Below are 14,493 nucleotides of genomic sequence, written 5' to 3' on the forward strand. Positions count from 1 at the left end.
CTGCTAACTGACTGGTTTTCCCTTTGTAATCCGTGATTGTCTGTAGAGCACGAATTTCACTTTCATGAAAAAAAGGTAAGGATACCACCCAGTGTTCTCACTATCGCCCCCTATCTTAGACAAATACAGATAATAAAATGTTTTCCAAAATGTTGTCATCTCGAGACTTAACCAAATTAGGCCACACAGACCAAGCGGGTTTGTTATAAAGTATATATACTCGGATAACCTCTGTTGACTATTACATATCTTAGATGCTTCATCAGAAACAACAGCTCCTTGGGCTGTATCTCTTGATGCAGAAAAAGCTTTCGATAGACTAGAATGATCGTACCTCTTGGTCTGTCTTGGAACATATGGGTATTGGCTCCAATTTCATTAATATGATTAAAATACTATATGCAAAACCCTCAGCCATACTGTATATCCCTTAAACAATGTAAACTAAGCTGTGGTCCTATTATTGCTCACACAATTTATATTTGGCACAAAATTAAAAAACAATGTAACTGGGAATCAAAATGGCATGATCATACTGAAATATTACACAATAATGCTTTGCAATCTCGAGGGTGGCCTTTTGCATCCCCCCAATGGTCCAAATGTCCAATCCATACCCTTGCCAATATAAAGGACAGTAATGGTTTGAGAACATCCCAAGATTTGAAAGATACATTCACATTACCAGGCAACTCCTTTTTTTCTATTTTTACAACATATACTATATATACAAAAGGAAGTTTGACACCCCCTCAAATTCGTGGATTGGGCTATTTCAGCCACACCTGTTGCTGACAGGTGTATAAAATCAAGCACACAGCCATGCAATCTCCACTGCCTATCTGGCAGTCCAACGGACAAATCTGAGAACGCTGCCTGCCTGAATGCATAGTGCCAACTGTAAAGCTTGGTGGAGGAAGTGGTGGTCTGGGGCTGTTTTTAATGGTTCAGGCTCCTTAGTTCCAGTGAAGGGAAATCTTAATGCTACAGCATACAATGACATTCTAGACGATTCTGTGCTTCCAACTTTGTGGCAACAGTTTGGGAAAGGTCATTTCCTGTTCCAGCATGACAATGTCCCTGTGCACAAAGCGAGGTCCATACAGAAATGGTTTGTCGAGATCGGTGTTGAAGAACTTGACTGGTCTGCATAGAGCCCTGACCTCAACCCCATTGAACACCTTTGGGATAAATTGGAAAACCAACTGCGAGCCAGACCTAATCGCCCCACATCACTGCCTGACCTCAGTAATGCTCTTGTGGCTGAATGGAAGCAAGTCCCTGCAGCACTGTTCCAACATCTAGTGGAAAGCCTTCCCAGAAGAGTGGAAGCTTTTATAGCTGCAAAGGAGGGACCAACTTCATATTAATGCCCATGACTTTGGAATGAGATGTTCAACCAGCAGGAGTCCACATACTTTTGGTCATGTAGTGTAGGTAAACTATGCTGGCCTATGGAGTCCCTTGGGAAACCCAACTACCGAACCATCCAATGATGGGATTCATAGATAAATTATCTGGGCTGCCGAAAGTAATGAGCTCTATAATATCAATCAATCAATCAATCAAATGTATTTATAAAGCCCATCAGCTGATGTCACAAAGTGCTGTACAGAAACCCAGTCTAAAACCACAAACAGCAAGCAATGCAGGTGTAGAAGCACGGTGGCTAGGAAAAACTCCCTAGAAAGGCCAGAACCTAGGAAGAAACCTATAGAGGAACCAGGCTATGAGGGGTGGCCAGTCCTCTTCTGGCTGTGCCGGGTGGAGATTATAACAGAACATGGCCAAGATGTTCAAATGTTCATAGATGACCAGCATGGTCAAATAATAATAATCACAGTAGTTGTCGAGGGTGCAGCAAGTCAGCACCTCAGGAGTAAATGTCAGTTGGCTTTTCATAGCCGATCATTCAGAGTATCTCTACCGCTCCTGCTGTCTCTAGAGAGTTGAAAACAGCTGGTCTGGGACAGGTAGCACATCTGGTGAACAGGTCAGGGTTCCATAGCCGCAGGCAGAACAGTTGAACCTGGAGCAGCAGTACGGCCAGGTGGACTGGGGATAGCAAGGAGTCATCAGGCCAGGTAGTCTGGCCTGATGACTCCAATATATAAACAACTTTTGGAAAGCTCATATTCTGTGCTAGCCATTAAAAAAGTATGGTACAGATATAATTGAATCTGAACAACCCTTTAACGGGAACAGAATATGGAAAAATCCGTAATCCGAATAATCAATGTATACATTTTACTGTATTTAACACCAAGAAAAAGTTTTATCATGAAATTGGCCCCAACTCCTAACTGTGCACTCTGTCCCCTAAATCAGGTAGGCACATTCCTGATGTTGGAGTGCCCTGCAGTCAAATGTTTCTGGGGCAAAGTTAAAAAATTCATTTTGAAGTACATTAATTAAATATTCAATGCTTTGCATCAACACCTGATGAAATTGCTGTACAATATGATCCTGTTGCCATCTAATGCACATTCAAATGTCATAAATCAACACTGCAGAGCTCTCCCTGTCCTCTGCCGTGCCTTGATTATATTACTGTTGATGATATCTGGAAATGTTGTGTTGGAATATTCTAATTAAGTGAGAGAGACTTTGTCATTTAATCAAACAATCATCTTTATTCAATATCGATTAATGATTGCAATAATGAGGCTGGTCGACCCAACACCCTTGAGCGTTGGGCCGAGAGTCTAACCTATACAGAAATGCAGAGTTCTATATATACATAGCTGACACTAAGAATGCTTAGTCATGTCTGCACGGGGGTTGTTGTCTTAACCCCCCCTGGCTTAGTTTCCCAGATGCAAGGATCATTTTCAGATAATGAGGGATTGTTCAAAACTCTTCCAGGCTATCTCTATCTCGGTTACACCCACCACATCTTGTCTATGCAGTCTTTAACTCATTTGTCAGCTCAAGTCATCTCTAGTGACCATATGCCCAGATTAGCTGAAGGGAACTAGAGTGGAGACCATAAAAACACAGCATTAGTAGGACAGAAATGTCTTACTATTAGTTAAATATTCATTGTTAACCATTAATATCAAATGAAAAAGTAAATACTTCATTTTTCTCTCACATTGTGCATGTACACCCTGACCCATCTACTGTTGCTAGCCCCAATTCTGACTTGTGCTCTGATATTTGCTTCACTGATTTCTGCTCTTGTAAGCTTATTACCTAAAATGGATCAATTGAAAGTGTGGTTTCACAGCTCCAATCCAGATATGTTGGTCATTACTGAGACGTGGTTAAGGAAGAGTGTTTTGAATACTGATGTTAACCTTTCTGGTTATAACCTTATTCTGCAAGACAGATCTTCCAAAGGTGAGGGAGTGGCAATCTTTACCAAGGATCACCTTCAGTGCTTGGTTGTCTCCAACAAGTCTGTCCCCAAACAATTTGATTTGCTGGTTTTAAGCATTAAACTTTCAAATAGCTCTTCATTGATTTGTCCTGCTAGGTGGCCTAAACTGGGGCATGCTTAAACCACCTGACCAACTCCTAAAGCAATGGGACTCCCTGAAACTTTCTCAGATTATTCCCATCCCACAAGGTATGACCACAAACACCCAGAAAAGGCTACTCTCCTTGATGTTATCCTCACAAATAATCCTGATAGGTATCAGTCTGGTGTTTTCTGTAAAGACCTTAGTGATCACTGTTTTACATCCTGTGTTTGTAATGGCTGCTCAGTGAAACAACCTGTCCTGATTTGTCATAGACGCTTGGTAAAAAACTTTACTGAGCAAGGCTTCCTTCATGACCTGACTTCTGTAAATTGGTATAGAATCAGCTTGATCCCCTCTGTCGAAGACACTTGGACCTTCTTTTTTTATATTTCACACCCCATAAAGAAAATGAGAATTAAAAACAGGTTCAGCCCCTGGTTCAACCGTGATCTTTCAGAGTTACTCCATCTCAAGAATTGCATTTGGCGAAAGGCTCTGCACACGCATACTCAGGCTCTCGTTCAGGCAAATGAGAAATAAGTGCACTTAGGCTATCCGGAAGGCCAAAGTTAGTTACTTTAAGGAGCAGTTCTCTCTCTGTGGGTCTAACCCCAAGAAGTTCGGGAAAACGGTTAAAGACCTGGAGAATAAACCCTCCTCCCCACAGCCGCACATATCCCTTGAAGTTGACGATGTGGTTGTTACTGACAAGAAGCATCCCGGATGCTCCTCCCTCTTTTTCCACTGCCCCGCTGAAAAGTTTCTCCCTGCAGGCGGTCACTGAGTCCAAGGTGCTAAAGGAGCTCCTTAAACGACCTCAAAAAAACATCTGGGTCAGATGGTTTAGACCCTTTCTTCTTTAAGGTTGCTTCCCCTATCATTCCCAAGCCTATCTCTGCCCTTTTCAACCTGTCTCTCCTCTCTGGGGAGATTCCCATTGCTTGAAAGGCAGCCACGGTTGGTCCTTTATTTAAAGGGGGAGACCAAGCTGATCCTAACTGTTATAGGCATATTTCTATTTTGCCCTGTTTATCAAAAGTGTTGAAAAAACTTGTCAATGATCAACAGACTGGCTTACTTGATGTCTATAGTATTCTCTCTGGTATGCAATATGGTTTCCGCTCAGGTTATGGATGTGTCACTGCAACCTTAAAGGTCCTCAATGATGTTCCCATTGCCCTTGATTCTAAGCAATGTTGTGCTGCTATTTTTATTGAATTGGCCAAAGCTTTAGATACGGTAGACCATTCCATTCTTGTGGGCCAGCTAAGGAGTATTAGTTTCTCTGCGGGCTCTTTGGCCTGGTTTGCTAACTACCTCTCTCAAAGAGTGCAGTGTATAAAGTCAAAACATCTGCTGTCTCAGCCACTGCCTGTCACCAATGGGTGTACCCCAAGGCCCGATCCTAGGTCCCACGCACTTCTCAATTTACATCAACAACATAGCTCAGGCAGTAGGAAGCTCTCGCATCCATTTATATGCAGATGATACAGTCTTATACTCAGCTGACCCCTCCCCGGATTTTGTGTGAAACGCTCTACAACAAAGCTTAAGCCCTTAACCTTGTTCTGAACACCTCCAAAACAAAGGGAAGGGAGATACCTAGTCAGTTGTACAACTGAATGCCTTCAACTGAAATGTGTCTTCTGCATTTAACCCAAGCCCTCTGAATCAGAGAGGTGCAGGGGGCTGCCTTAATCAACATCCATGTCTTCGGCGCCCGGGGAACAGTGAGTTAACTGCCTTGCTCAGGGGCAGAATGACAGATTTTTACCTTGTCAGCTCAGGGATTCAAGCCAGCAACCTTTCAGTTACTGGCCCAATGCTCTAACCACTAGCCTAAGGTCATGTGGTTTGGTAAGAAGAATGCCACTCTCCCCACAGGTGTGATTACTACCTCTGAGGGTTTAGAGCTTGAGGTAGTCACCTCATACAAGTACTTGGGAGTATGGCAAGACGGTACCCTCTTAGGTCTCACTCCCCACTATCTGAGATATCTACTGCAGCCGTCATCCTTCACAAACAACACCCATTCTGCCAGTTACATTCTGTTAAAGGTCCCCAAAGCACACACATCCTTCGGTCGCTCGTCTTTTCAATTCGCTGCAGCTAGCGACTGGAACGAGCTGCAACAAACACTCAAACTGAACAGTTTTATCTCCATCTCTTCATTCAAAGACTCAGTCATAGACACTCTTACTGACAGTTGTGGCTGCTTTGCGTGATGTATTGTTGTCTCTATATTCTTGCCCTTTGTGCTGTTGTCTGTGCCCAATAATGTTTGTACTCTGTTTTGTGCTGCTACCATGTTGTGCCGCAGCCATGTTGTGTTGCTACCATGTTGTTGTCATGTTGTGTTGCTCCCATGCTGTGTTGTCATGTGTTGCTGCCATGCTATGTTGTTGTCTTAGGCTTTTCTTTATGTAGTGTTGTGTTGTCTCTCTTGTCGTGCTGTGTGTTTTGTCCTATATTTATTTTTACATTTTTTAATTATCTGAGCCCCCGCCCCGTCGGAGGCCTTTTGCCTTTTGGTAGGATGTCATTGTAAATAAGAATTTGTTCTTAACTGACTTGCCAATTAAATAAAGGTTAAATAAAATCACTTATATTATTTAACGATGATAGCCCCTTGAATCTCTAAATCAATCAGAGAAGAAGTACTGCTGTTGTCCTGTTGGAAGGTGAACCTTCGCCCCAGTCTGAGGTCCTGAGCGCTCTGGTGCAGGTTTTCATCAAGGATCTCTCTGTACTTTGCTCCGTTCATCTTTCCCTCGATCCTGACTAGTCTCCCAGTCCCTGCCGCTGAAAAACATCCCCACAGCATGATGCTGCTACCACCATGCTTCACCGTAGTGTTGGTGCCAGGTTTCCCCCAGATGTGATGCTTGGCATTCAGGCCAAAGAGTTTAGTCTTGGTTCCATCCGACCAGAGAATCTTGTTTCTCATGGTCTGAGAGTCCTTTAGGTGCCTTTTGGCAAACTCCAAGAGGGCGGTCATTTGCCTTTTACTGAGGAATGGCTTCCGTCTGGCCACTCTACCATAAAGGCCTGATTGGTGGAGTGCTGCAGAGATGGTTGTCCTTCTGGAAGGTTCTCCCATCTCCACAGAGGAACTCTGGAGCTCTGTCAGAGGGACCATCGGGTACTTGGTCACCTCCCTGACCAAGACCCTTCTCCCCCGATTGCTTAGTTTGGCCGGCCGGCTGGCTCTAGGAAGAGTCTTGGTGGTTCCAAACTTCTTCCATTTAAGAATGATGGAGTGTTCTTGGGGACCTTCAATGCTGCAGACATTTTTTGGTACACTTCCCCAGATCTGTGCCTCGACACAATCCTATCTCGGAGCTCTACGGACAATTCCTTTAACCTCATGGCTTGGTTTTATGCTCTGAAATGCACTGTCAACTGTGGGACCTTATATAGACATGTTTGTGCCTTTCCAAATCATGTACAATCAATCATGTACAAACATTTCTTAAAACCTATTTTCGCTTTGTCATTATTGGGGTATTGTGTGCAGATTGATGAGGATAAAAAAATATTTAAGCAATTTTAGAATAAGGTTGTAACGTAACAAACTGTGGAAAAAGGGAAGGGGTCTGAATACTTTCGAATGCACTGTATCCTTAATATAAATAGATTATCCAGTGTAGAATGGAAACTTTACTTATTCCTGTCAGAGATGTGTAATAGAGATGTTTGTCTATGAAGACACACCATTAGAAGTTCCTCTTTGCTGTATTAGGCAGTCCACTTAATCACATCTCATTAACATTCACACCTCAGATTCAAGACAGTCAATAAACACACATGCTGATCAAATGGGATGTTTGGTTTTGATCTAAGACAGGAAATATACATGAAGACAGCGAGACTGTGTGATTAATAAGCCATACTGCTTGTCTGGACAGCTGCTGATCACAGGAATTCATTCAAAACCGTCTTTGTTGTGGGTATGCTGTTTTCATGTTCTTTTCCTTTGAACATGAACTGCTGTCTTTCATGTTGTCGCTATATGTGACTGGCTGCACTCCATGGTCCAATGCTGTGATGATGACCGCTGACCGCTGAGAAAGCAAAGATGTGAATCTCAGCATCCTGCTGATATACATCACTTCAGATACAGAGACAACAGTGTTGAAGGCCTGTGATAGTGAGACTAGCCTATTATTGGAAAAACTCTTCCCAGAAATAGGATGGGTTGATGATGTTCAATCTGACTCACTGTTTTATTCTTGCTACTGCTGCCTTGAAATTGTATTATAAAAGGGATTCTGGCCTATGCCTTGTCCATCCTACCCCCTCTTTCCATTGGTCAATGCAAGTACTTGACCCATAGTGTGTAGCCTCTCATAGAAGGGTTGCCTGACAACGTCCCGAAAATAATGCTCATGCATGTTGTTACATGTTGTCATTCATTATTTTGAGTTCACAGTTGTTTTGCCCTGAATTTGCGCACACAACGATTTTGTTGCTTAATAACAATGATTTTGTTGCTTAATAACAACCCACACGTCTATTGGCCTGTGTAAATTATGGAAAATTATTGCAAATCCCATTTCCTCCTGCTATTGGACACAGTAAGTTCTAGAGCCCAGCTTACCTCTTCCCATTGGTGGACATAGCGAATTAACCTGGACAGCCTGAGCAGCCTCAGCAGACTGAGGATCTTGGTAAAGCGCACGATCCTCAGGGCTCTGGCTGTTTTATACACCTCAGAGTCAATCCCCTTCTCCACGATCAAGAAGATATAATCCACAGGGATGGAGGAGATAAAGTCCACCACAAACCAGGTCTTCAGGTACGTCCTCTTGATCTTCTTGGGGTCCAGGATGATCTCAGTGTTGTCCTCTAAAACGATGCCTGTGCGGAAGTTGAGGACCAGGTCCATGAGGAAGAAGGTGTCAGAGACCACGTTGAAGATGATCCAGGGCGCGGTGGTCTCGTCCTTGAAGAAGGTGATCCCCACGGGGATGATGATGAGGTTGCCCACCATGAACATCAACATGGTGAAATCCCAGTAGAACCTAGAGAGCAGAGTGGAGAAGCAGGTTAGGGGACAGAGAGGCAGTTAAGGTGGAGGAACTCAGGAAACCTGAACTTCAACTCCAGGTAAGGTTCAGGTAACAACAGTTGACTCCCACAATGGCATTCTTCATCAACTGTTGGATCAGGGGAGATGGAAGATTATACAAAATATCCACCTTCCCCCTCTCAACTGGTTATCACAGCAACAACAACCAAAAAATCACACATATATTAATTTAATTCATATCAAAGTCATCTGTTGGCTTCTATTGTAGGAATGATGATGTGGATCAATTGGCAATTCAATCGTGCATTCAAAAGTGTAGAAATTGACGGGCTATTACTCATTTTAATAACAGTACAGTAAAAGTACAGTAAGTCACGGGTATATCATGAGTTTGAGTGCAAGTGGAAACTGTTGTATCACTGTTTTCATTTTGAGCAAATGTTCTCTGTTGCTGTTTGCTGTGCATATCACGCCAGTAAAGATGCTGATGTTGCTTTATCCATCTGACAAGTACCCTCTCTGCTTACTCTAACTAGGGGAGCCGAGAAGAGAGAGGGGGTCTTATGAGAGTAGCGCTGGATGGTGAATTGATTCTAAATCCTTGCTACAAGAACAAAGGGTGACATACACTAAATGACCAAGAGTATGTGGACAACTGCTCATCAAACATCTCATTCCAAAATCATGGGCATTAATATGGAGTTGGTTCCCCCTTTGCTGCTATAACAGCCTTCACTCTTCTGGGAAGGCATTCCACAAGATGGGGACTTGCTTCCATTCAGCCACAAGAGCATTAGTGAGGTCGAGCACTGATGTTGGGCAATTAGGCCTGGCTCACAGTCTGCGTTCCAATTCATCCCAAAGGTGGGGATTGAGGTCAGTGCTCTGTACAGGCCCGTCAAGTTCTTCCACACCGATCTCGACAAACCATTTCTGTACAGACCTCGCTTTGTGCATGGGGGCAGTTTCATGCTGAAACAGGAAAGGGAAGGCTATTGCCACAAATTTTGAAGTACAGAATTGTGTAGAATTTGATTGTATGCTGTAGCGTAAAGATTTCCCTTCACTGAAACTAAGAGGCCTAGCCCGAACCATGAAAAATAGCCCCAGACCACCACTTCCTCCACCAAACTTTACAGTTGTCACTATGCATTCGGGCAGACAGCGTTCTCCTGGCATCCGCCAAACCCAGATTTGTCCGTTGGACTGCCAGATGGTGAAGTGTGATTCATCACTCCAGAGAAGGCGTTTCCACAGCTCCAGAGTCCAATGGCGGCGAGTTTTACACCACTCCAGCTGATGCTTCGCATTGCACATGGTGATCCAGGCTGTATCACAACAGGCCGTGATTGGGAGTCCCATAGGGCCGCGCAAAATTGGCCCAGCGTCGTCCAGGTTTGGCTGGTGTACGCCGTCATTGTAAATAAGAATTTGTTCTTAACTGACTTGCCTAGTTTAAATAAAGGTTAAATAAAACATTTAAAAAATGTAAAATACATTTTTGTCACGACTTCTCCCGAAGTCGATGCCTCTCCTTATTCAGGCGGTGTTCGGCGGTCGACGTCGGCGGTCTTCTAGCCAGCGCTGATCCATTTTTCATTTTCCATTTGTGTTGTCTGGTTTTCCCACACACCTGGTTTAATTTCCCTCATTATGTGTTGTGTATTTATCCCTCTGTTTCCCCCATGTCTTTGTGTGTGATTGTTTATTGTTAGGTCGGTACGTTTCCGGCTGGTTTATTCCCGGGTGCTGTTTTACCCTTTTAGTGGCAACCGTTATTTTCTTCGCACATTGGGTTTTTACTTTGTGCATTTGCCTTTATTAAAGTGCGTTGTTCACTTATCTCTCCTGCGCCTGACTTCATGCACCAGCTACACCCACCGCCTGACAATCTTAGGCTTTTGTGCGGCTGCTCGGCCATGGAAGCCCATTTCATAAAGGTCCCGACGAACAGTTATTGTGCTGATGTTGCTTCCAAAGGCAGTTTGGAACTCGGGAGTGGGTGTGACAACCGAGGACAGACGATTTTAAGGCGCTACGGGCTTCAGCACTTAGCCGTCCCGTTCTTTGAGCTTGAGTGGCCTACCATTACGCTGCTGAGCCATTGTTGCTCCTAGACTTCCCCTTCACAATAAAAGCAATTACAGTTGACCAGGGCAGCTCTAACAGGGCAGAAATTTGACAAACTGACTTGTTGTTAAGGTTGCATCCTATGACGGTTCCACGTTGAAAGTCACTAAGCCCTTCAGTAAGGCCGTTCTACTGCCAATGTTTATCAATTTAGATTGCATGGCTGTTTGCACGATTATATATACCTGTCAGCAAGGGAGTCCACACATTTGAATTATTGTGACTGCTAAGTTATAGCCTGAGATAGTCACACTTTAAATGACAAGTAGGCCTGTATGGAATATGGAATATTACATTTGACAATAACATGAATTAATATTGAAGAGCACAACTGAAAAAACATATTGAATATTGCACCTAGTACAATATCAGTGGATAGCAATATTGCTGTCTAATCAACTCAAGGTAACGGGAGTCTAATGCTTGGGAAGAGCGTAACTGATAGGTGTGTGGTGCTGAGTAATGTCTTGACTGACTGATCCTGCCAGATTGGAATCTAACATCGATGACTCAACTGTGTGAGTGATGAGATGCAGGCCTATCATAATTCTAACGGGAAGTTGCTGCAGTAGGCTACATGACAAAATGCCATACGTTTTGCAGAAAAATTTCCAAATGGCTTGACCAAATGGGAGAACCACCCTCGGTCTAAACACCAGGCCAGGTGCACAGTAAGCTATGTGTCAGTATGGTATGTCATGTTGACAGTTTTGTCTGTCAATGGAAAATGAATAACTTCATAACAGGCAGCAATCAAACTCATACATATGGCTATAAGCTAACTGTCAAATGTGCATATTCTACAAAACCATGACTATCACATTTGCAATCAAGACTTTTCAGAGGTCACAACACAGGAGCCCAATGTTTGCAATCATAATAGTTCCGAGTAATCTCCTTTGGATATAAAGTTGTGCCCTATTCAGAAAGTGTCTCTGTCAAGTTTACAAGAAAGTTAAACTCACCACAAACTCACCAAACCTAGAAGAGATAATATCTTAACTCTTTCTTGGCACATCAAGACCTGGAATCGACTAAATAAAAAATCCTGGAGCTTCTTATAATGTCACTGTGAGTAATGGCATTTATTATCAGTTGGCTTAAAAATAGCTGTCACCATAGGAGGGAGAGGCTGTCTTAGACAGAAGCATCTGATTTGGGAGCAGGGGCAGATGGGCCTTCTGGCAATTCTGTCAAATGCCAGATGGGCTAGTCAAAACATTTTTTGGGGTGGACTGGTCGAAATTGACACTCACAAAAATATATATTTTTATATAAAAATAAAACAATTAAATGGGTGACATGGGCCTATTTTAAAGACAAAATATTTGAGTGCAATTTCTCTGTTAATCAAATCTATATTGAGGCTTTGGCTGATCGATGGGAAATGGCCGGCCTGCCCCCCTATCCAGATGGGCCAGCCCGGTTTTCTCAGCCAGGTCACCCGTGATACAAGTCAGTATTTCGAGGTCCATCCATGTCTGAATCCAGCAATAGAAAGTAGTTTTTCCGATTTTTATTTTAAACCTTAATCCTTAAACTTAAACATTCAGAGTTAATGCCTAACCTTAAGAATTCTGGGTTAATGCCTAAACTTAACTTTAAACACTTCAAAATGTGATATTTGGAACAATTTCAACATTTTCTGTACGAGAAACATGGATGAATGTTTAATTCTGATGTGATAGTGTGAGAGCTTGTTGGATATGCTGATAGGCTGAGCTGAGTTCAAGCAAACTCACATTAAACGTAAAACATGGCATTAGCAAAGAGCAAAAAGACCAGGTCCGATTCTGTCATCAGTTAAACAGCCATGGTCATGGATTGTAAAAAAATTTGAAAGTGTGCCTATAAACATAGATAGAGCACATTCTACATTTTCACCTCACTCAAAACATCATATATTTTGGGCGGCTACAATCATGGGTCAAACAGTAAAGTGCATTATCCTCATGATTACTGTAATGGAAATGTCTGCTCCTGTGTCCACGCTGGGCCTTCTGCTTTGATGAGCAAGCTACACTCCTCTCCCCCATGTGCTTGATAGAAAAATGTGTTTTGATCATATAACATTTCAAAATGCAATGTTATGCATCAGCACTCCTTCCTGTGTCTAAGTAGGGCGTGTAGGGTCAGGGTGTATGTGTAGGGTCAGGGTGTATGTATGGGTATGGGGTGTGTATGTATGGCTGATGGCCCGCCGTGGGGGGGGGGGGGTTAAGTTGGTGACACATGCAGTGATGTGGGCTGGTGTGGATAAAATGCCAGGGCCGAATTCATGTCCCAATCCGCCCCTGTTTGGGATCTGTGAAAATGGGATGAAAATAGTGAGGGATAAGGACAAAGCAGGTGAGGTGATATACACTGAGTGTACAAAACATAAAGAACACCTTCCTAATATTGATTTACATCCAGCATCCAGCTCAGTTACATCCAGAATCCAGCTCAGCTGAGTTACATCCAACATCCTGCTCAGCTGAGTTACATCCAACATCCTGCTCAGCTGAGTTACATCAAGCATCCGGCTCAGCTTAGTTACATCCAGCATCCAGCTCTGAGCTGGATGTAACACACTTCAAAATAAGAAGTCCTTAATGTTTTGTACACTCAGTGTAGCTCAAGCTGATGATCAGTAGGGGCTGTGACACTGAACTGGATGCTGGATGTTACATCCAGTATAGCATCCCGTGCAGAGTTACAACATCTAGCATCCAGCTCAGAGTTACATCCAGCATCCAGCTCAGAGTTACATCCAGCAGAGTTTATTTCCAGCATCCGGCTCAGAGTTACATCCAGCATCCAGTATCCAGCACAGAGTTACATCTAGCATCATGCTCAGAGTTACATCCAGCATAACACACTTCAAAATAAGAGGTCCCTGAAATGTCATGACAAAATAAAAATCCTGTATTACCGATTTCAAAATAAGAGTCCCTCGATTTGTTTTGCTAAAATAAAAGTCCTGTGGTTTCTGATTTCAAAATAAGACTCCCTTGATTTGTCATGCCAAAATAAGTCCTGCATTTCCAATCTCAAAATAAGAGTCACACGATTTGTCATGAACGTTTTTTGAATGTATATTTTATTTCATTTCAATAGTAAAACCCAAGGGTGGAATGTCATAAAATGAATTGTTAAATGACAGATATACACAACGTCATGCTGTTAACCCACTCTTTTGTTTGTGTTAACCCAACTCATGTTTGGTTGCCTCTGACCAGAACGGACGTGTCTACGTATGCATCTATCTATCTTTAAAAGTGAAATTGTCTGAAATAAATTCCAGAAAGTTACATCAGTATCGGCCTCTTCCCTGGGTGAACCAGTGTGAGCTCCCACCAAATCTAGGAACCTGTATTGTACTGTACTACTAGGCATTGCTCCCAATGCTCTCGTTTAAACCTGGGGTGGCATAGGTCATCAACATACTTATCTCTCTACAGATACATATACAGTAATCTCCTGGTATTGGGACAGTGACACATTTGTTGTTGCTTTGGCTCTGTACTTCAGCACTTTGGATTTGAAATGATCAAATGACTAGGAGAGAAAGTTAGAGATGCACAAATACCATACTCCCAAGACAAGCTAACCTCTAACTATTACAATAACAGGTGAGATTAGCATTTCTGGGGGGGGGTATGATATTTGTACGTCTGTAACTTTCTCACTCATCATTATTCACGATTCATTCAGGACTATCTGTAATCATGGTAGCATCCACATTAATGTGGAAGTGTTTAGAAATATATCTACAATAAAAGTGATTACAAAATGACACAATACATTATTTACCATTAATTTCTATTAGGCACAAAATAATCTGAAACAAAACCAAAACGAACAACACGTTTGTAGAGTCAC

General features: G+C 42.8%; 1 protein-coding gene across 2 annotated transcripts in view; it reads right to left on the minus strand.

Moving 5' to 3' along the window:
• The window catches only part of LOC129867221 (potassium/sodium hyperpolarization-activated cyclic nucleotide-gated channel 2-like), a 131,901-nt gene that overhangs the window by 84,330 nt on the left and 33,078 nt on the right, over nt 1-14,493 (minus strand). For both annotated transcript variants that reach the window (XM_055940481.1, XM_055940482.1), the window contains exon 2: nt 8,068-8,491. In XM_055940481.1, the coding sequence (XP_055796456.1) occupies nt 8,068-8,491 (424 nt within the window). The remainder of the gene's footprint in view (nt 1-8,067; nt 8,492-14,493) is intronic.

Source organism: Salvelinus fontinalis, chromosome 12 (genome assembly GCF_029448725.1).
Source record: "Salvelinus fontinalis isolate EN_2023a chromosome 12, ASM2944872v1, whole genome shotgun sequence".
Lineage (NCBI taxonomy): Eukaryota > Metazoa > Chordata > Actinopteri > Salmoniformes > Salmonidae > Salvelinus > Salvelinus fontinalis.